General features: G+C 34.5%; 2 protein-coding genes across 4 annotated transcripts; both read left to right on the top strand.

The window, feature by feature from the left end:
• The first annotated feature begins 5,711 nt into the window (after positions 1-5,711).
• On the top strand, positions 5,712-12,405 carry LOC129894232 (zinc finger CCCH domain-containing protein 44-like). The gene is made up of 5 exons (XM_055969816.1): positions 5,712-6,095; positions 6,500-6,579; positions 8,952-9,139; positions 9,680-9,854; positions 9,936-12,405. The coding sequence occupies exons 1-5, from the start codon at positions 5,818-5,820 to the stop codon at positions 11,678-11,680; spliced, it is 2,466 nt and encodes an 821-aa protein (XP_055825791.1). The 5' UTR covers positions 5,712-5,817; the 3' UTR covers positions 11,681-12,405.
• Positions 12,406-13,204: 799 nt separating this feature from the next.
• On the top strand, positions 13,205-20,453 carry LOC129895489 (uncharacterized). 3 transcript variants are annotated; one of them, XM_055971213.1, is made up of 15 exons: positions 13,205-13,590; positions 14,540-14,621; positions 14,901-15,395; positions 17,254-17,419; positions 17,604-17,756; positions 17,943-18,040; positions 18,234-18,325; positions 18,506-18,576; positions 18,680-18,815; positions 19,225-19,284; positions 19,349-19,431; positions 19,566-19,642; positions 19,820-19,890; positions 20,051-20,108; positions 20,196-20,453. In XM_055971213.1, the coding sequence occupies exons 1-15, from the start codon at positions 13,370-13,372 to the stop codon at positions 20,316-20,318; spliced, it is 1,986 nt and encodes a 661-aa protein (XP_055827188.1). In that variant the 5' UTR covers positions 13,205-13,369; the 3' UTR covers positions 20,319-20,453. The 3 variants fall into 3 exon arrangements, with proteins under 3 accessions (XP_055827188.1, XP_055827189.1, XP_055827190.1); XM_055971214.1 differs by having other exon boundaries at positions 13,463-13,590; positions 14,944-15,395; XM_055971215.1 differs by having other exon boundaries at positions 13,573-13,590; positions 14,909-15,395.
• The last annotated feature ends 2,219 nt before the right edge of the window (positions 20,454-22,672 follow it).

The following is a 22,672-nucleotide window of genomic DNA, read 5'->3' as shown; positions in this document are numbered from 1 at the left end:
ACTAGTATCATAACTTCTAAATTCCAAACACGCCTGAAGCGTGGTAGACCATTGTGTTCAAAGGATAAAAATTCTAGAAAGAGAAGCGTGAGAAATAATAAAGATGATACTATAAAAGAACCTCCTAATGAAGGTCAAGATTTGAGTAATCTTGATATTTTTAAAGAAATCAGTGAACCCGAGATTCAAGTGACTGAACAACTTTCAATAAGTTATATCGGTGATGAGATAAATTTAGATCGATCGAAAATTATGGTTGATAATATTTTTGCATATAATATTGCACTTAACCTCATGCAAAATAGTGAAAGTCTTGAGCCTAAATCTGTCGAAGAATATCGACGTAGATGTGATTGGCCAGAATGGCAAAAAGTAATTCAATCAGAATTAACCTCACTTGCTAAACGTGAGATTTTTGGACCTGTAGTCCAAACCCCTGAAGGTGTAAAACTAGTTGGTTATAAATGGATTTTTGTGCGAAAACGAAATGAGAGTAATGAAATTGTAAGATACAACGCACGCCTTGTTGCACAAGGATTCTCTCAAAGACCCAGGGTCAACTATGAAGAAACATCTTCACCTGTTATGGATGGAATAACTTTTTGATATCTCAACAGTTTAGCTGTACATAAAAATCTTGAAATACATCCAATGGATATAGTTACAGCTTACCTTTATGGTTCACTTGATAATGAAATTTACATGAAAATCCCAAAAGGTTTAAAATTGCCTAAAGCATGTACTAAGTCTTGGAAGATGTAGTCAATCAAATTGCAAAGATCATTATATGGTCTGAAACAATCAGGGCGTATGTGGTATAATCGCCTTAATGAGTACTTGATAAATGAAGGTTATATAAATGATGTCATTTGTCCATGTGTTTTTATCAAGAAAACGGAATCAGAGTTTGTTAGACTCGCCGTTTATGTTGATGACATAAATCTCATTGGAACCCCTGAAGAGGTCCAAAAGACGATTGAATATCTAAAGAAAGAATTTGAGATCAAAGATCTTGAAAAGACAAAACTTAGTCTGGGTCTGCAAATTGAATATTTAGCAGAGTGAGTCTTTTTCCACCAATCTGCCTACACTGAGAAAATTTTAAAATGATTTTACATAGACAAAAGACATTCATTCAGTACTCCAATGGTTGTTCGATCACTTGAAGTGGATAAAGATCTGTTTCGACGTCTAGAAGAGAATGAAGAACTTCTTGGTCCTGAAGTACCATATCTTAGTGCTATTGGTGCACTTCTGTATCTTACTAACGCAACTAGACCTGATATAACATTTTCTGTTAATTTGCTGATAAGGTATAGTTCATCCCCAATGCGAAGACATTGAAACGGTATCAAACATATTTTGCGATACCTAAAGGGTACCATTGATATGAGTTTGTCTTATACTAACAAAGGTTGTGCAGACCTTATTGATTATGCAGATGCAGGTTATTTATCAGACCACATAAAGCTCGATCTTAGACAGACTATCTATTTACACACAGATGAACTGCTATATGATGGTGATCTACAAAGCAGTCTATTGTTGCTACTTTTTTCAAATCATGCTGAAATGATAGCAATTCATGAAGCAAGTAGAGAATGTGTGTGGTTGAGATCGATAATACAGTTCATCAAAGAAAGATGTGGCCTGAAAAATGATGTCAAAGTACCCACAGTTATATTCGAAAATAATGTCACGTGCATAGCTTAATTGAAAGGTGGCTTCAGAAAAGGAGACAAAACGAAACATATTTCACCAAAAATATTCTTCACACATGATCTCCAGAAGAATGGTGATATTGATGTACAACAAGTTCGTTCAAGTGATAATCTTGCAGATTTATTCACAAAGGCATTACCAACATCAACTTTTGAGAAGCTAAGATATAAGATTGGAATGCGTAGTCTCCAAAATATCAAATAAAGTTTTTTATTAGGGGGAGTAAAATACGCGCTATACTCTTTTTTCCTTAACCAAGGTTTTGTCCCATTGGATTTTTCTGGTAAGGTTTTTAATGAGACAACACTCAAGGCGTATTACCAGATGCGTGTACTCTTTTTCCTTTACTAGGCTTTTTCCCACTGAGTTTTTCTAGTAAGGTTTTAACGAGACACAACATCTATGGGTGTTCAGAATAACTATGTATGTTGTTTCTTGTAAAATTTTTAATGAGGCACATTGCACACGGACATCCAAGGGGGAGTGTTATGAAAGGATATGTAGACAAAATGCAGTAGATGCCCATGTTGTGGAACCCACTTTAAAAGAAAATTTGCACCCTCTCCCTTATCCCCTTATTTCTTCAAGCTATAAATAGCCTTACACAGAAGAAATAAACACACTGAAAAGTCTCTCTGATCTCTCTCTTTCTTTTACTATATTCTTCTTATTAATTTGTTAAATTCGTTTATTTTATAACACTTTTGAACTATTTGAAATTAAATATCTTTGTACCTTCATTTCATTTTCGATCACTTGTCATCAATATATGTGTATGGGAACGTGTGAAAAAAGGTTAATTATATAAGAGCATGGAAAGAAATAATGAGTTAGTTGTGAGTTGCCACTCACACATATGAACTTACAATTCCATTCTTTTCGTAACATAGGTTTTCTTTCTTCTCAATCTCAATAAGCTAAATATTTTTAGTAAATTTTACCAAAATTTCATAGTGATTCTTCCCAATTATATTCTACGCTTACTTTTTTAAAAATTACCTGAAATCCCTTCTTTTTGTTAGAATCCGGATACGTCACGTACATCCTGATACATCATGTAAAGTGATGTATCCAACCATCGCGTAGAATAATGTATCTGACGTCCTGATACATCATGTAAAGTGATGTATCCGACCAATAAATCGCATACAGTGATGTATCAGAGAATAAGAAAGAGTAGGAATTTTTGTAATTTTTTCAAATGATAGAAAATTTTAAAGAATATAGTAAAATAAGTTGTGTACTTAGGTAATTTTTTTATTTTTTTATTGTACTCATTGCATACTAAAGGTCCCAACTATGTTTTAATTACTTATATACATAGACATAATTGACATGAATTTATCTTACAACCTTATAAGAATGATTCTTTAACAGTTAAGACAAAATCTTTAACTTGATATGTTTGGTTTCTATTAAAGTAAATTAAAGAAGGTAATTAGTCTTATAAAATTGTTGTTTATAATTTCTTCGAAATAGGGTCTAGATCACTTTTGATCTAAGTTTTTGAATTGATTCTATTAGTATCATAATCAGTTTTAATTTGCTAATTTAAATACTAAGATCAATTAGTTTTATAGTACTTTATCTTGAAATTAGGGGATTTTATTCTCGAATTTCATATATCTTTCAATTTCTATCTTTAATCTTTGTATTGAAAGATATTTGAAATTCGAGAATAAAATCTCCAAATTTTAATGTAAGTGCTAAAAATCTTAATTGATCTTAGTATTCACAATTAACAAATTAAAACTAATTATGATACTAATAAAGTCAATTTCAAAAACTTAGATCAAAAGTGATTTAAACCCTATTTCGAATAAATTAGAGACCCAATTAGTATAAGGCTAATTAACTTCTTTGGTTTACTTCAATAAAAACCAAAGATATCAAGTTAAAGAATTGATCTTACCTCTGAAAGAATCATTGTTATAAGATTGTAAGATAAATGCATAATTATCACACACAAATGTGTAAAGAAAAGAAACCTTTCAAATAATAATCATGTTTTAAAAAAATAATAAAATTCAACTCTATAAATAAGGAAAATCTCTCTCAAATAGAATGAGAATCAAATCCAACTTTTATGGAAATGGAAATTTTTAGGGAAAAATGCATAAATTTCCCTCTGAAGTTGTATCGAAAAGTCAGTTACACACTTAAACTATCATGGCGATCTATTACACACCTAAACTATCTAAATGTGAATTTATTACCCCCTGAACACATAACACTACTCTCATAGTATGTGGCGTATTACACTCGCTGCCACATGGTGCCACGTCAGTGCCACATCAGAAATTATAATTTTTATATTTTTTTCTTTTCGTTTCTTTATTAATTAACTTTTCTTTTATTAACTATATTTTATATTAATTAACTCCTAATTAATTGTTAACTATCCATCCGATTTTTTATATTTTTTTCTTTTCTTTTCTTTATTAATTAACTTTTCTTTTATTAACCTAATTAGCTCTTAATTAATTATTAACTACCCATCCAATTTTTTATATTTCTTTTTTTTCTTTTCTTTATTAATTAACTTTTCTTTTATTAACTATATTTTATACTAATTAACTCCTAATTAATTATTAACTACCCATCCGATTTTTTATATTTTTTTTCTTTTTTTTTATTAATTAACCTTTATTTTATTAACTATATTTTATACTAATTAATTATTAACCACCCATCCGACTCCTCCCCCCCCAAACCCCATTCGTCTTCTCCACCAAAATGGGAGAATTCTTCTTCTTCTTCTTAATGAGTTTTGAAAGAAAAAAAAATCAAGATTCAAAATGGGAAGTAAATAGAGGTGGGTGTAAAGAAGAAGAGGTTGAGTGGGGTTGAAGAAGAAAGGACGTCGGGGTGGGGTGGTTTTGTTTTTTTAATTTTTTTACTTTAATGTGTTTTGAAAGAAAAAAATCAAGATTGAAAATGAGAGTAAATGGAGGTGGTGTGAAGAAGAAAGGATGTGGGGGTTGAGTGATTTTGTTTTTTTAATTTTTTTTTACTTTATAAAATTTCTGACGCGCTGCTTTTTTTTTTGCCACGTCAATTGTAGGGGGTAATAATTTCACTTTTAGGTAGTTTAAGTGTGTAATAGGTCGCCATGATAGTTTAAGTGTGTAACTGACTTTTTGGTACAACTTTAAGGAGAATTTATGCCTTTTCCCAAATTTTTAATCTGAGCCGATTTTTAAAAACTTGAGAATATTTTTTAAAAAAATTGATCAAAATTTCATCATCAAAAAGATATTTAAAGATAAAATTTTAAAATATGATGCAAAATATATGGTCAAATTCTCGCTAAATGCTAGTAACAATACCAACACACTGATTTCTTGTTTCTTTCTTCAACAAATGATTTGTTCAACAAATAATTTGCAAAAAGATTTCATGAGGTGATCAAAAAACTCCGACCAAATCATCTAAAGAGCGATTGGGTACGCGGGATAAGAGGAATATCTTAGGATTAAGTTTGGTATTAGATTCATGCCATGTTTGATCCATAAATATTTCATTTTATCTCATTCAATTTGGGATTATTTTATCCTTGCTCCCATATGGGATAAATTAGTCCAGTGATCATAATTTCAAGATAATTTAGCATCAAATTAAGCTAGCATTTGACCATATATTTTGAATCAAATTTTTAAATTTTGAATCAAAATTTTAAAATCTAATTCAAAATATATAATCAAATACTAGCTTAGTTTGATGCTACCTTTAAAAATTTTCAAATTTCCAAAATGACTTAAAACTAGTTTTTAGGACTTTCGCTAATAAGATTTTAATTTTTTTCACGAATAAAATATATGAGTACACACAACTTGAGATTATTTAATCCCATCTCCCATATAGAATGAATTTCGGGTTAATTTAGCACCAAATGTAATTTTTCTCCTAGGGGTGTATTTGACAACGTGTTTTTACCAACGAGAGTAAAGTCACCCCTTTTTGTGGGTACAGTTTTTGAAGATTTAAAAGAGTCAATAATGAGCAAAGTTGATTGATATTTCTTCCTATAATCTGACACTTCACGTTCCGTGTAGGGTTTCATAACACCAAAAAAAAAATTAAAATAATTACGATATGGACGAGTCTCAGCCGATCGTAGCTCCGGTAGTCGGAGGTGAAGTCGCCGGAAGTGTTGCTGTGGTTGTTGCCGGAGGAGGAGGAAGTACTGTGAGTTCAGTCGGGAACATGATCGGCGGAGGAGAGAAGAGGAAGCGAGGTAGGCCGCCACGTGGACAGGCGGGGAAGCCACCACCGCCGCCGAAGATTCATAGAGTGGTTGTGGAGGAAGATGAGGAAGAAGATGTTTGTTTTATATGTTTTGATGGTGGCTCTCTCGTACTATGCGATCGCAAGTGAGTTTTGAGTTAATAATTCTGTGTTTTTGTTCACAAAATTGGTTTTACATTCTATTGGAAGGAAAGTAGTACTAAATTGAGCAAAATTGGTGTAGAGGATTCGCTATTAGGTTGAATTGAGGCACAGTCGATTGATTTTCCAGTTTCTGTATGCTAGGTTACTGCACTTTTTGCTAATCTCAATAAGTATTTTGCTTTCATTTCCATTGTGAAAGCTTTTGTATAGGAAGGGAAGTACCAAATTGAGCGAAATTGGTGTAGAGGATTCGCAATTAGTTTGGATTTAGGGGCAGTTGATTGATTTTTTAATTTCTGGATACTTGTTTACTGCACTTTTGGCTAAAGGTTGATACGTTATATAGATTCCCTAATTTGTTCCAAATTGTTTTCTGAATGGTTAGGGGTTGTCCGAAGGCATACCATCCAGCTTGTATTAAACGGGATGAGGAATTTTTCAGCTCAAATGCTAAATGGTTCTGCGGTATGTTCCCCCTTCTTCAGGAACTCAAAAGAAACTATTTACTTTCTATTGCTGGTTGTTAGATTTTTCCCCATTCTTGTAGTTTTAGTTTATTCACGGGAGTTTTTGTCAATAGAGTGGAATGAACTTAAGAATCCACTATAGCAGTTAAGGATCCACTGAAGCACAGATTTCACAGAAACCTTGTAGCATACGATTATAGCCAAGACTTAAGAATTACAAAACCGAAATAAAGCTTGAACTTGATTCATTGGATATCATTTTCATAAAGTAACATCTGCATATACAGTGCAAGTAAAACAGAACTGACCACCTCAACCCTATCTCTGTTTTAGGGTTTAGGATGCAATCTCAAACGCGATCCAGTTTACAGTAATAGTAATATTTTAATCTATTTGTCTGATGAACAATTAATAGGGTTCTAGAACTATGTAATTTGTTCTGATATCAAGTATTTAATTGATCGAGAAACACAACGATAATAATCACATATATGAAGAACACCTATAAAATAACGAAATTCGCAAAAAGAGTGTGTGGACCTTTGTACGCCATAGCAACGCGCAACTGAAGACAACCTAGGCCGAGTCTTCCTCTCCTTTAGTTTATGACGGCTGACAACAATGGGGAAACATTTTAGGTTAAGCTAGGAGAGAGGACCTAGCGCCATATATATAGGCTTAAAAGCCTTAACCTAGTGGGCCTCCCAAATTCAGGCTCATTGTCTCCTACATTCCTTCACTCTTGTCGGCCCACACCTAGTACATGAAATGATACAGGTCCATCATGAAATCCACATAAATATATGGCCCATGTCTTTTCTACCAACCATTAACACTTGGCCCGCTTTGGTAAACGAAATAATAAGTTAATGTTAAGTCCACATTTAGTAAATAATTCTAATAGTCACACTTAGTTTGGGATTGAATTATAGTTCTTGTTGCAGGATTTTTACCATCAATAGAGCAAAATAGACTTGGAGGCTTCATAGAGCAGACTCTAACTTGTCTAGGAAGACGCATCTTCGGTTGTTGATAGGATTTTCTCTTAACTTTTTCGTCAGCCGCATATCTGAATTGGGGCTTAGGTTGGCATTTATTAGGCTATTGCATGCTAATCTACCTTCTCATCAAGGTTAGGAATTTATTAAACTCAAGATACAACGACGACGACATATCTAGTGTAATTGCACAACTGGGGTCTTGGGAGAGTAGAGTGTATGTAGACCTTACCCCTACCTCGTAAAGATAGAGAGGTTATATTCAATAGACCCTTAGCTTAAAATAAAGCATTTCCTAGCAATTTGAAAAAGAGAGTACATAAATGAGAGCGGTAACAACAACGAAACTATGTGAAATGGAGATCTGTACACAACATATAGAGGAAATAACAGTAATAACAACCAAATGATGCTATAATTGAAGCACAAATAACACAGGTGGTAAACGAAATTGGAGAACAAGAAACTAGAGAATAGTGCTAATTCACCGGTAAGAAAGAAGGTTTAAGTATGACCACTAAGCCTATTTGCAGGAAAGCGAGAAAACGGTCAACTACCAACTAACCTTCTACCCTAATCCGCGACTTGCAAACCCTCCTAAGTTACGTCCTCAGTAAACTCAAGATGCACCATGTCTAGTTTAATCACCTCCCCCAATACTTCTTCAATTTGTCTCTACCTCTTCGAATGCTCACCATTGCCAATTTCTCACACCTCCTTACTGGGGCATCTACACTTCTCCTTTTCACATTCCCAAACCATCTCAACCTCGCTTCCCTCGTCTTTCCCACCACAGAGGCCACTACTACCTTATCCTAGATATCTTCACTCCTAATCTTATCTCTCCTAATATGCCACGCATCCACCTCAACTCTGCAACTTTCATCTTCTGAACATATGAGTTCTTGAGTGGCCAACACTCTGTCTGTCCCATACAACATAGCCAATCTACCCAACATGAAAAAAAAACAAGTAAGTGGTCAATGGTCATAGTGCACTAATTCGGCGCTGCATATAATTGATAGATATTGAACTAATAAACAGAGGAATGGTAAATAGTTGACTGCATTGCATCAAGACTTATGATCTGGCATAACATGTTAGGCCTTGTATAAATGCAGCAGCCAGGCTAAACTATTAGGTGTGCACAAATCTTTTTAACTTCAAAAAAAGACTCGTTCGTTTTTTGATATGGTGCATGAGATCAATTCTTTGTTCCTTTCCAACATTGTCTAACAAGAATCATGGTCTGTAAGGTTTTTTTTTTAAAGGACTCATGAGCTGTAAGTCTTGAAGATTTTTGTAGTTGCGTGAAGTTACCTATATCATTTTTCCCATTTTGTTATAACGTTACAAAATTATTTCTGTTCAGGTTGGCATATTTGTAGTGTGTGTCAAAAGGCTTCCCACTATATGTGCTATACTTGTACATATTCATTGTGCAAGGGATGTACTAAAAATGCTGATTACTTCTTTGTTCGAGGGAAAAAAGGCTTTTGCTCAATGTGCATGAGAACTATCATGCTGATTGAGAATAAAGACCAAGGGAACAACGAAAAGGTATATCATATGCATCATGGTATTGACAGATTTTTAGTCTTACGTGTAATAATCTCATTTTGATTCCATATATTTTGAGCAAGTTGCTTCCAAAGTCCGATTAAATGTGTCCTCTTATGAAAAGGAACAGCTGTAGTCTTCAGGAACTGGATCTGGTTATCAGTTCTAAATTACTAACTTTTTGCTCTCTTCATTGTGTTTTTTGTCATGTATTGCAATATTTTCTACTCCTCTGTCCCAATTTATGAGATACTCTTTACTTTTTAGTCAATTCCAAAAAGAATGGCTTATTTTAGACCACAAGTTTTAAAAAGTCTTCTTTCATTCTTTAACTCTGTGCCTAGTCAAATACCTCCACATAATTTAGACAGAGGGGGTAACAAGTCTACCATAAAGAACGAATCATTTAAGTTGATTCTTTATGCAGAATATTTTAACTATCTCATTTCAATTTTTTAATTTCTGAAAATTTAAAAACATGTTGGGATTTGTTTTGACAATTTTCTGTGATATTTCTTTATCTACCAAAAACCTGTTTAGGTTCAAGTAGATTTTGATGACAAAGGCAGCTGGGAGTATCTCTTCAAGTTGTATTGGGTATACTTGAAAGAAAAGTTATCACTAACACTGTGTGAACTTATTCAAGCTAAAAATCCCGAGAGAGAATCAGATAGGATACGGGGGGAACTGAATTATGGTCATCATCTTGCAAATGGTAAGACGTTAATAGTACTAGTAACTTTTTAAAAGTTCAACTCTCCATGACCTAATTGGAAACTTTGTTGTGCCTATCCAGTTAAAGGAGAGGGTTCTATCATGGTTCAGTGCAAAATGAATGAGAAAACAGAGGCTCACAGAACTAATATCTCGGAGAAGCTAGGAAATCGAGCCATTATTGATCAGGCTGTGGATGGGTCTGGATCTGAGACGTCAATTGCAAGTCTCTCAACAACGAACTCAGCATCCACCAACATCAGTGAAACAGATGAAGTGTGGCATTACCGTGACCCCAATGGTAAAATGCAAGGATCATTTTCAATGACACAATTGAGGAAATGGAGTACATTGGGGATTTTCCCACTTGATATGAGGATATGGACAAATGATGAGCATGATGATGCAGTACTTTTAAATGATGCACTAAATGGGCTGTTCCGTAAAGCCCCTGCCATTCATGGAAAGACATCAAGCCAGTCTCATGAGCTTGGACTTGCCTCTGATGACAGAAATGGTACTGGGTGTGGAAGTTCTACTGGAACAGGGAGAGAATGCAGAGAAATGGAGGTACCTTGCCACCGTTCAAGTAAAGATACAAATGGAAATGCTGAGAATGCAAGGATGGATGGGATGTCGGCTCCATTTCCAAAATTTTTGGATTTGATGAATGGAAATAATTCTTATTCAGACAAACTCCAACTGTGTAGCTCAGTCCCTTCACCCCATCATGGGGAGGTGCATGTAGCTCTTCCAAGTAAGGAAAGAATTCATGAAAATGTGGATCTTTGCATTGCCACTGGTCAAGTAATTAAGGATTCCCGTGGAAGCACAATGTGCCAGAATACTGATACTTACAGTCGTAATACCCAATTTAACAACCAGAGTAATGTAGGACAGTCTTCTGGACAGAATTGGGGGTCCTCAACCAGTTCCAGACTTTCATTTAACTTGGACAGTGGTTTTGCTTCAGGTACCAATTCAAAAGATTCATTTGACCAGAAAGGTAACGTGAATCTTCCAGATCGGCCAAGTCCTGCCGCAAAAACAACCTACGACGATATTGAAGCTCAGGCTGCTGAAAAGCTGCTTTTTTTGAGTTCAGGTGTTCCTCTTCGTGCTTCAGATATCCATGATTGGTCTAGTTCTACTCAAAAGTCCTATGGTGAAGCTAAAGCTGGACAGGCAGCTGGAAACAAAGAATCTGCTCCTTCTAAACTTTCTGTGCAGGATTCAGGCCCTAGCTGGAGCAGTGGTTCTAGTCTAGCTGATGAACAGGACGGAAACTCACCAACTGCAGAACCATCTGCTGAAGAACGGGATTCTGGTCTTCTCTCCATTTCTTCACTGAAGCCAGCTGAAGCAGTGAGTGATCATGTTGCCACACCCATTCCTATTGCAGATCAACTTAATCTCAATCATACTTCCACATCTCTCCAGATGTCAAACTTATCCAGTTGGCAGGCAACTGTTAATGAGCCTATTGAGTTCAGCACTTTGGCTGAAGAGTCAGTGTCAGATCTATTGGCTGAAGTTGATGCAATGGAATCTCAAACTCAAAGTGGTATGGGCTCACCTACTTCAGCAATGAGGTTTAGTGAGCAGATGATACCAGGTTACAAAAACTTTATTTTAGCTTTGTTTGAGGACCTGAGTCCTACGCATGATCCTGCAAAAAGTGATGGCTTGAGCTCAAATGGAGATATAAAGTTGCCTTGTCAATCACCTGTGACAGATGAGCTAGTCGGGCCATCTCAAGCTGATGTGTTTGACCCTTTGAAGCGGTCTGATGGGAATTCCTCTAATGAGCAGCGTGGGAGAAACTAAGCTAGCTAATCTGTCAATCACCTGTGACAAACGAGCTAGTTGGGGTATTGCAAGCGGATGCTTTTTGACCCTTGAAAAGGGTCTGATTTGAAATTCATCTAACACGTACGGAGGGAGAAACCAAGTCTGCTGATGTTTCCTTTACCCAAGGGGAAGCTTGTTTCAATATTGCTGCACCTTATATGAGTCAAAACACTGAATTTCTCAGCAGTTGATAGGAGTACTGAATAGGAAGTTATGAGCACTGGCCGTGGGACAGCTCAGGGAAACATGTTTTGGCGCTGTTCAGTTCAGGGATTTGCAAATGTTGGATGGGATACCACCAAGGATACTGCATGGGTAAATCCATACTTGAATTGTCGCCATTTCTCGGAATCAAGTGTGGGATAGTGTGAAGGAGGTTTCTGGGGGAGAATTTTGGTTGGCGCAAGACTGGGCTCTTCAAGTAAGAAGGTGCCCGGAATTTTGTTTGGTAGGTCAGACAGCCACTGAGTGGTAGTAGAGGATACTCAGCTTCCTCCCCAAGGACAACGAGTCGTTAACTTTGAGGATGTTGTTTGACGTATCTATACCACAAAAGGTGTCAATTACGGAAAATTTAATTTAATCCTTCTCTTTTGCACAATTAAACATATAATTGAGACCCCCTCCTCTGTGTGAACTTTGTTGAAATGAGGTGCAGAAAAATAGTATACATTGCAAAAAGGTAATTCTGATCCAGCAAATCTCTACATGTTCCAAACTGCAGTTGGGGATTTGTACTCATGCATATAAAAGGGATGCATTGAATTATTTTGGAACAAGTCATTATTTATGCAGTAAATTACATGTCTACATAGTGTGAAAATTTTGCATGACCAGCAAAGAAGAAATACAATTGAAACAAATAAATTATCGAAAAAGGGTTTTTGAACTATAAGAAAAAGTTTTAAAATACCTTTTATCTATCTTTTGGCCTAAAAATACCTTTTTATTTATCTTTTGGTCTAAAAATTTCACCTTTTTGGTTCACTATAATCATTGAAACTAACAATTTTTTTTTTTTAAAAAAAAAATATTTATCACGTGTCATTTTCTTATTGGATGAAATAAAAATCCACATTCATCAAATTTTTTTCATAATTTATCTAAGTCAAAAATAATATACCTCTTCAAGATCCCCGCCTCCTATCCCTTCCAATTTTTTCATTTTCTGTTACTATATACTGTTTCTTCTTCGATTATTATAGTATTTTGTTGTAAGTATTGCTTTTCTAATACTATTTTGTATAATTTTTGCCTCGACTTTTCCACTCCATTATTTTTTTTCGATCTGTTTTGAATTGTTTTTTCTTAAATCGGATTTATTGAAAACAAACTCTCTTTTTTCGAAATAAGGGGTAAAATCTGCTAACATTCTACCTTTTTTAAATTTTATTTATAAAATTATACTGAATATATTATTAGTGTCGGAGAATATTTCTCATTTTCTCTTTCGATATTATGCCAAATATAGTCACTAACGTACGTCGTTTACGTTAAAGACTTGGTCGGTTCATCTGAAAAGATTCAACAAATATACAATTCCACTGCTGAAAAATATGAAGAAATAATAAAACACAAAAATGGCGAAAACATAACTTCATAAAACTTGAAAAAAAAACCTGAACAAGTAATTAATCAATAAAATCCGATCAAATTCAGTGATCAATGTCGTCGTCTTTGAAGTTGTCGCCAACACATAGGTATGCAGGCGGAGCTTTGTTTGGGCTTGCTCTTCATCAGGCTCAGATCCATCAAACTTGTCCATTGGGCTTTCCGGATGCACCGCCGGAGGAGCGGAGTAGCAGTGGTAGCAGTACAGATTCCGTTTCCGATGACCCTCAACTTTGGGTTCACGATTTTTCTGCCCTTCTAAGACCTATCTTCAAGTTAATTCCTTCTACTTGCTCAATTTTATTTTTATTTTGCTTTTGCGATTTCATTTGATTTCAATGTTTATTTTATTCGATTATAAAATGTCGAAATTTGATATATGTTTCTTAATTCCGCAAAAATTTCTGTCTGTTATATTTTAAGAGGGGAGGCTAAAAAATACACATAATTTTTTTTTTGAGTTTCATAGCCGAATTATTAGGTAGTGCAAATTTTCTACGTGAATTATTACAAAATATTTATTGAAAGATACTTCAACTATCGGTTGTTGATGGGTCCGTTAGAAAAAGTGAAAAAGTGAAAAATTGATAGTTTAGACAGGATACTCAGAAAATTTGTGATACTTTAGGTCTGTTTTTTTTTAATCTTTTTGCTATTTTTTTTTTGGATAACCGTGGTGTAGTGGTCTGGTTGCCCACACCTCAATTATGAAACCTGCCACCTCCCACCAAGGACAGGTATGAGGTAACTCTGTCCAATAAGGTTAGGATAGATGGAAATAAATCACCGAGTAATTTGACCTCTCGGCCACACCGCTGGCTGCTAATTTCTGTCTATTTCAGCTGTTATTGCAGAGGTTACTTAATATTATATTATGGTTTTTTGACTGGACAAAGAGTTTAGTGGTTAATTTAACTTATGTATCATGTTACCAGTGGAAGAAATGTTGAAAAGTTAGATTGACAGAGAAGATATCACATCACATTTGTTGAATGGTATCGAAATTTTGGGGCTTCTTAAAATGGTAAAAGCATTATATGAATCGGGGTTGAAGGGGTATTTACTACTTTCTAACTAATGGAAAAGCAAAAGGTGAATGACTTGTCACACTTTGTACATGACACATTTGCTCCATTCAACCAGCATTCAACAATTAATGCTAGTGCGTAATGTTCAATTTGTAGATTATTAATTTGGGTTCTGTTTTGAATTTGTTGTGAGTAGATTTTTAGAGATTGATGACAAGGCATGGTCTGGACTAGAGGAAACTGCTGCCTCTACACCACCGAAGCATCATATCGGAGCGGTTAGTTTTCTTGTGTCTTTAAAGTTGTAGAATAGTAAGGTAGTTATGTTTATCAATTTATGTCCATGACTAGCTCCCGAGTTAATCAGAAAACTGCATTAAAATAAGGTCTTCTGTACTTCGGGAAGAGAGATCTGTTGCCTCTGCTGCTAAATGCTTTTATTAAAATGGAAAGGTTTCTCCTTCGATTTTTAATACATCAGTCGATATCATTAGGCAGTATAAGAAAATATCTTTGTCATTGCTTGCCTGACGGCATGAGTACTGATATTACATCAGTTTCTAAGGTTACTGTCTGAAGAAAGTGATGATGGTTCTTCAGAAGCAGCAGACATGGAACTTGCTTTGGCAAATGGAGTAGATGCTATGGCGTCAAGCATGGAGAGAACTTCTGATAATGAGTCTAAGAAGGAGAAGAGGCGTGAATATAAACATGAGTGTGAGGAGAAGCTATCAATTGCTGATGTGAAGCCCAAGTCTGACATGGAAAATACGAATGTTGAAAATTACGAAGAGAAAAGCCAGAAACCATCTAGCATTGTGGGGGCTTATCTGAAGTCTGTTAGTGGATCTGATGAAAAACCTGTGGAAGAGGTATCAATGCTTGGGTACACTAGGAAGGTGACCATTCTCTATGAGCTTCTTTCAGCTTGTCTCGCACAAGTACCTGAAGACGGTAAGAAAACTACTCGAAGAAGGAAGGGTTATGATGCTCGACATCGTTTGGCTTTACGGTTGCTAGCGACATGGCTTAATGTCAGATGGATCAAAGTGGTACATTCATTTAAATGATTCATAAATTTCCATTATGTGCTTGGTTTCTTTTCCTTCTATCTCTGTTTAAGTGACTGATACATTATTTCCTTATCCTATTAGGATTTATAAACATACTAAATTTCTAGTAGAAAGAATCTTTGTAGACCTTTTGTATATCAGTCTTCAATCATGATGTAGTATGAATGCCTGCTCTCCTGAAGAAAACATATGTAGAGCTAGAGCATGCGATTAGCTGCCCAAAAGTGGAGAACTCTAAATAGTAGTATGAGCTTGAGAAATTTATCCTGCTTTTAGCTTGTTCGCCATGTTGTGAATGGATAAGACTTTATTCTACTCATTTCCCGCTAAAAAAGACAGCTTTTAGCATTTGATCCAAGATTTTTTGCTAGCATTATATCAGCTAGGTGGGAGAAAAATCTTAGAAGGAGTAGATGTACCTTGAAAATGGCTAATTTTATGTCCAAGCTCTTATTAACATTTCGTTATGTTGTTGGTTGGTTTGTATACAAATTATAGTTGTATTATATTACAAGAATTGAATGCATTTATACTAGTCATGGAATTATTTGAATATGTCATAAAATATTTCTTTCATCGTATTAAAATCTAGATATATGGTATATTATCTATATCTTTTAATTGTATTAAAATCCCGACATATTGTATGTTATTTATGTGTTTTCAATTTCAAATTGGATAAAGATTTTCCCCAATTTACCGATGAACCATATTATATGTGTCTTAAAATAATTATTGAACTATAAACTAAAAATAATCATAAAATTATACTCCATTATTTATTTTTGATTATATCAAATAAAGAATTATTTTTGTTTGGAGGAAAGTTAAAATATAAATGCTAAATTATGAGATAATTGAATGAATAAATATTGCATTCCTTTTCTAAACAATTTTGTAAGAAACACTTTCTTATATTAGAGATAACAAGTTAGGGATGGATAATAGATCAAGTTACTCCTAATAAGATGAAAGGCATGTTTTTGCATCTTTATGTGCTCTAATACATGTATTAGCAATTATTTTCAAGTTGGTAAAATAATACGTAATTACTACATAATGAAGATGTGTACTATTAATACGTTATCCAGATATGGTAAATGACTCCTGACTATTAATGTGGAATTTGTTACCAGAACTATTGTCAATTTTGCAGGTAATCGAGGGACCCTACACTTTTGATTTGGTCTTGAGTAATACTTTTGATAATTTGCACATTCTTATTTCATTATGCCTAATAATTCTTGAAGATTTTTAAATACCCTGATACGGTACATTATTCCAAAATGGTGATGGGGTCATTTAAGCTGGCTACTACTTATATAACCTTTTTATTTAAGCGATAGGAGTTCATCTCTAGCCATTGCACAGAAGCAATCTGTATATTAGGGAGCTGACACGCTTCTAGCACTCTGCTACAGTCATATAATTCTTTATGAAGTGTTTTTTTTAAAATTCTTAAATTACAAGTTAATTTAAATAAACTTGTGTATATCCCACATTTGTAAGTAGCTATAACTCTATAGAGGAAATATGTGCATGGCTGGTTATATGTTTTTGCTTTCCTTTCATATTAGGAAGAGAATCTGGATCTTTTATGTTCTTTTGGTTCTTTACATTGATGTCAACAATTTTTTGAAGGGAGTATAGATGCCTATGTTCTTCATTCTGATTTTGACAAGCAGTTCTTTTTCATTAAAATTAGGATAACATCTATTTCATATGAAGAGAACATGTTGAAATGGCACAGAATTTACATCTTCTGCCCAAAGTAGCTATTTACTTGAGGCATGAACTTCCATAAACTTCACATTTTGAAAGAATTTATGTGCTGCAGGAAGCCATTGAGACAATGGTTGCTTGTTCAGCGATGGCTTTGCTGAAAGAGGAAGAATCAAAGGAGGAAAGCCAATCTCCTGATAGTTCATGGGCTAAGTGGAAACGAGGAGGTATTATAGGTGCAGCTGCATTGACTGGTGGAACTTTAATGGCAATTACTGGTGGTATGACATCTAAATTTTTCTCAACTTTTAGCAGGCAGATATGATCTTAACAAGCCTCTAAGGGAATAGATTTCTCTGACCTTTTGTCTTTATTCTATTCTGAAGAGCTTTTACTATGTTCATTGACAACCGTCTTAGAGAACAAAATTGTACAACTTTCTAACCTTTGTTTGTTATTAATCAGGTTTGGCTGCTCCAGCAATAGCTGCAGGCTTTGGTGCTTTAGCACCTACCTTGGGCACTCTTATTCCTGTGATTGGAGCAAGTGGGTTCGCCGCTGTTGCTACTGCTGCAGGAAGTGTTGCAGGATCTGTTGCAGTCGCGGCATCATTTGGAGGTAGACGTTTATAGGATTGTGTGTGTATAATCTTCTAACATTCTTTGGTTGAATCTTTTCTATGGTATATAATGAAGACAGATAATGCAAGGCAATTCACAAAGTTAAGATTGGGTTTGGACTGTGAACATCGTTAAGTGATTCTTCGGTTATTTGATGTTGTTACTGATACTTTTACTTACCCAGCTGCTGGAGCCGGACTTACAGGAACTAAAATGGCCAGGAGAACTGGAGATGTTGATGAATTTGAGTTCAAGGCTATAGGGGAAAACCACAACCAGGGGGTAAATCATTAGCTCTCGTTTTTGATACTTGATATTTCTTCTTAGCCATGTATTGTTTCACTGGGTAGGATTGCAGTCTGCTTGTTTGTTATTATACCCTCTTTTTTACTCTCATAGTTTCCATGAATTAGAGTTTTACTTATTGACCATTAGTTCTCTTTGGTATTTGTTCTTACTTTGCCTATTCTCTTAGCGGCTGGCAGTTCAGATCTTGATCTCGGGACTTGTTTTTGAGGAGGAAGACTTTATAAGACCTTGGGAAGGACAACATGATAATTCTGAAAGGTAAAACATGATTCATTCTTTTTCTTTTTCTCCATTTATTTTTGTTCTGGTGAGATACTACCAAGGTAGCAATGAGCCTACTTGTGTTTATAAGAACAACCCAACCGTTTCCCATATCTTTAGTACTAGGATTATAATGGGAAAAGAATGAACTTTCCTTACATTTCACAATTTTTTCAGGTATATATTGCAGTGGGAATCTAAGAATCTTATTGCTGTAAGCACTGCAATTCAGGATTGGCTGACTTCAAGTAAATAATTTTTTACTTTGATTTCAGCTGATGCAATACATTGACAAGCTACAATTGTATTTTAAGTGTATAATGTTAACAAGCACGATTTCCTAAATTATAGGAATTGCTATGGAGTTGATGAAGCAAGGTGCTATGATGACTGTGCTACACACTCTTTTAACAGCATTGGCTTGGCCAGCAGCTTTACTTACTATTACTGATTTCATAGACAGCACATGGGCAATTGCTGTGGACAGGTTTTTGTTTGTCTGCTTATCTTTTCTTTTACGCATTCTTTTATGGCGTGGGATGTGGATCCGGGAGGAGGAGGTTGTGGAGATTATTTATTTTCCCTTTCTCTGTAATCTAAAGGTTCAACTCTTTTAAGAGAAGGTGGTAAATTAATTCGGATGAGAAAGTCAAAAGGAACAACCCAAATCGTTTACCCTTATCACATTAAAAGTTTTGTATCCCTAGCATTTCTAGTCTTTGAAATCTCATCCTTCCTTTCCCTTTTCCAATGGTGCTGATTACACTCCAGCCTCCTATTGCTTGAATCATATTCATTGAGCAGTTGTGTCATACCATTTTGTGTCGAAGCAGAGCATCTTGCTTCTTTGTTTAGAAAAAGAAACTCTGATGATGGTTGCTGATGTGTATTTGCAGATCTGATAAAGCAGGAGTGCTCCTAGCAGAAGTGTTGAAGAAAGGATTACAGGGACACAGGTATACAAGCTTAAATGTAATTTGGAGTAGCTGTCTTTTGATTGTTTGTCTATGAATGTTTCAGGCCTGTGACACTTGTAGGGTTTTCACTTGGGGCCAGAGTTATTTTTAAATGTCTACAGGTTCTGGCTGAGAGTGAAAATAATTGTAAGTGTTACTTTTGATTTGTTTTACTTTTTAGATTAATCATTTGCTTCATGTGGACTACAACTAATTTGTTTTGAGACGTAATTGATTGCTTTGCTCCTGAGATCTTGAAGTACGTACTTAAATTTTGTCAGCTGGGCTTGTGGAAAGGGTCGTTCTTCTTGGGGCACCTATTGCAATTAAAGATATGGACTGGGAAGCAGCTAGAAAGGTTCTCAGTGTTGTGTTTTTCTTGATTTTAACTACTTTTTATCATAGTCATAAATCTTTGGTCCTCCCCTCACCCCCCCCCCCTATTCCCCCCTCCCTTTTTTTCATAATTTGTCTAAGTTACAAGTATTGAATTCGACCTCATTACTATCAAAAGCTGGCTGTTCTTGTTTTGCAGGTGGTAGCTGGTAGATTTGTGAATGCTTATTCTACAAATGATTGGATGCTTGGAGTTGCCTTTCGTGCCAGGTATGCATTATCCGCAAGCATAGTACTGATGTTGAAAATGTTAACTACTGCTGCTGCAATATATTTGACGATTTCAAGGATTCCCCACTAGCTGCTTTCACGTTTGATTTGCCGTTTTCTGCTTCTCTTTCTTGTAACTTGTGTAATTTCTTTTAAACAGTCTCCTTACTCAAGGCTTGGCTGGAATTCAACCAGTTGAGATTCCTGGTGTTGAGAATGTAAGTTCGATGTTCCCATTTTTTGTTTCTGTATTGCAGTTGTCTCCATTTAATTGAAGTTCAATTTCTTTGGTACTCCATTTACAGGTTGATGTAACTGAATTCATCGATGGCCATTCGACGTATCTTTGGGCTACACAAGAGATTTTAGAACTACTTGAGCTGGATTCCTATTATCCTGTTTTCGGTCATCGTGCTGTAAAAATATAGATTTTACAGTTACTATTTCTTGTAGGCACTCTCATTGTTGTGTAAAGCTTCAGTATGTGAGTAGGATTCTGAAACAAGAATATGCAACTTTGTAAATTCTGTTTCATTAAAAGAATTTATGCTGCATTAAAAGAACCGTGCACGTTCACTTTTATTAAAAATCCTAAACCATGTAGGATTGTGATTAAATGATTCCAAAAATTGTTTAATCCTATACCATTTGTTTCCAAAAAAGGTTTGCTAATCTCTTTAGGATTTGGAGCCTAATCTATACTATATTAAAAGCATGAAGGTGTAATAATGTTGTTTGGATTTTTTACTTTTCATTAAAAATCTCTGCTTTAGACAAAATCGTCATTTCACTATATTTCTTAAATAATTATCATTCAAATATTCTCTTAATATTAAGGATTTTTAAATTACCTAAAATTTGGTTATTGAAAAGTGCGGAATATGACTTTGAAGAATAAAAGGAAAGTGATAAATTTGCAACACGAAAAGCTGAAGAAAATTAGTATAGTACTGTTTGTGATGTATTGACTTTTCTTGTATAGGCTACGAATTTCTTTTTTCTTTTTTCTTTTTCACAAAGCTGTTTTAGGATTACCAATTAATGTTATTTATGTAAAAAATAAATAAAATTAAACCCTAAATAATTTCAATTAAAGGAATTGAATACTTTTATAAAAGAAGTCAGGTACATTATTTAGGACGTTGAAACTAATTAAAGTCCTTATTTGATCTAGATAAGAAATCAAAATATTTAACACTTCTAAATCAATTAAAATTTAACCTTATATAAAACTGAATTTCTACAATTCTATTTAAGCAATATTTTGAATCAAACTTTTACAAGAAACATAGATTTTTCTAGGTCTATTTTTCTTTTTATTTTGGTTTTGATTGATTTTGATTCAAGTCGTCTTCTTCCATTTATTATCATCATTATTTTAAATCTCTATCAATAAATAACTTTTAAAAATTATATCTGAATTATACATAATCAACAAGTGATAATGGATTCTCCCCTTATGATAATTTTTCATGTTTCACTTTCCGTTGAAAATTTCTGATCGAAAAATTGAACGAAATAAACATGTTATTGCCAAATAAAGTAGTCGAAAAGGTTTATCTCTTCGATTTTTTCTTTGTTTAAATAAAAAATTTGCTTTAGATTTGTTTACTGGTCATAGTATGCTAGACTTTATTTATAGTTTTCCGCCTTAGGTATGTCACAAGATCTGTTGAATAAAAGTCTAAGAAACGTTATTTTGTGAGATTATAGGGGTCATTTTTATCATATTAATCTAAATTTTATTATTAGACCTATTTTAAAAAATATATTATTAGACCTGTTATATGCCATTTAATGAAGTTTTATTTACGAAACAACAAATTTTCTGGAATTTTTTTTTAATAGGTTTATGAGCTTTTTCACAGGTAGGAGTTTTAAATAAGTTAAATTTTAGGCATCAAAAGGTGTGTTTGGTACGAAGGAAAATGTTTTATTGGCAAATAAGTTGATTTCTAACTTATTTTCTCATGTTTGGTTGGTGAGTAACAAATATTTTTCGGAAAATATTTTCTATTGTTTGGTTAGTATACAAAAATATTTTTTAGAAAATATCTTTTATTTTTGATTAGAGAGTAGAAAATATTTTTTAAAAAATAGTTTCTGACATGAAAATCAACTCTAGTAATTGATTCAGGATCCGATCACGACCCTTGATTTGGGACCCAACTCGACATTCAACCAAAAGTTTGACTTCCAAATTTAGATTCGATCTCAACTCTTGAACCGAAATCCGACCACAGCCGACTCCAGACCTGACTTTCAAATAATTTGATTTTCTTAAAAAATGAATTTTTAATTTTTTTGGGAGTGGGGCGGGGGCGAGGGGCTGGCACGGGGATCGGATTTAGGGGTGGGGTGAAAATAAAATTTTCAAAAATAATTTTTAAAATTTTTCTTTTGTGTGTGTGGGAGAGGAGGGGGGGCTGGTGGGGGGAGTGGGCCGGGTTGGGGTAGGGGGGAACGGAGTAAAAAAATTGAAATTTTCAAAATTTAAAATATTTTTTAAAATAAATTTTTAATTTTTTTTTGTGTGTGGAGGGGGGGTTGGTGGGGCGAGGGGGATGATAGGGGGGCCGGGATAGAGGGTGGGGTAAAAAATTAAAATTTTTAAAATTTAAAATATTTTTTAAAATGAAATTTTTAATTTTTTTGTGTGGTGGGAGGGGGAGGGGCCGGTGAGGGTGGGCATGGGGGCAGTAAGGGGAAGGAGGGAGGGGCAGGGATGGGGTAAAAAAATAAAATAATATTTTTTTTAAAAAAAAAGTTTTAAAGTTTTTTT

Source organism: Solanum dulcamara, chromosome 7, assembly GCF_947179165.1.
Source record: "Solanum dulcamara chromosome 7, daSolDulc1.2, whole genome shotgun sequence".
NCBI lineage: Eukaryota > Viridiplantae > Streptophyta > Magnoliopsida > Solanales > Solanaceae > Solanum > Solanum dulcamara.
The sequence above is the reverse complement of the archived record's forward strand: the minus strand, read 5'-3'. Positions and strand labels throughout refer to the sequence as shown.

What these genes read in the sequence shown, in the direction of transcription:
- LOC129894232 (XM_055969816.1), top strand. Translation starts at nt 5,818, where the DNA reads ATGGACGAGTCTCAGCCGATCGTAGCTCCGGTAGTCGGAGGTGAAGTC. An exon ending in CTCGTACTATGCGATCGCAA is followed by an intron (nt 6,096 to 6,499) that starts GTGAGTTTTGAG and finishes CTGAATGGTTAG; the next exon opens with GGGTTGTCCGAAGGCATACC. An exon ending in AAATGCTAAATGGTTCTGCG is followed by an intron (nt 6,580 to 8,951) that starts GTATGTTCCCCC and finishes ATTTCTGTTCAG; the next exon opens with GTTGGCATATTTGTAGTGTG.
- LOC129895489 (XM_055971213.1), top strand. Translation starts at nt 13,370, where the DNA reads ATGTCGTCGTCTTTGAAGTTGTCGCCAACACATAGGTATGCAGGCGGA. An exon ending in CGAAGCATCATATCGGAGCG is followed by an intron (nt 14,622 to 14,900) that starts GTTAGTTTTCTT and finishes ATATTACATCAG; the next exon opens with TTTCTAAGGTTACTGTCTGA. An exon ending in AGTCGCGGCATCATTTGGAG is followed by an intron (nt 17,757 to 17,942) that starts GTAGACGTTTAT and finishes TTACTTACCCAG; the next exon opens with CTGCTGGAGCCGGACTTACA.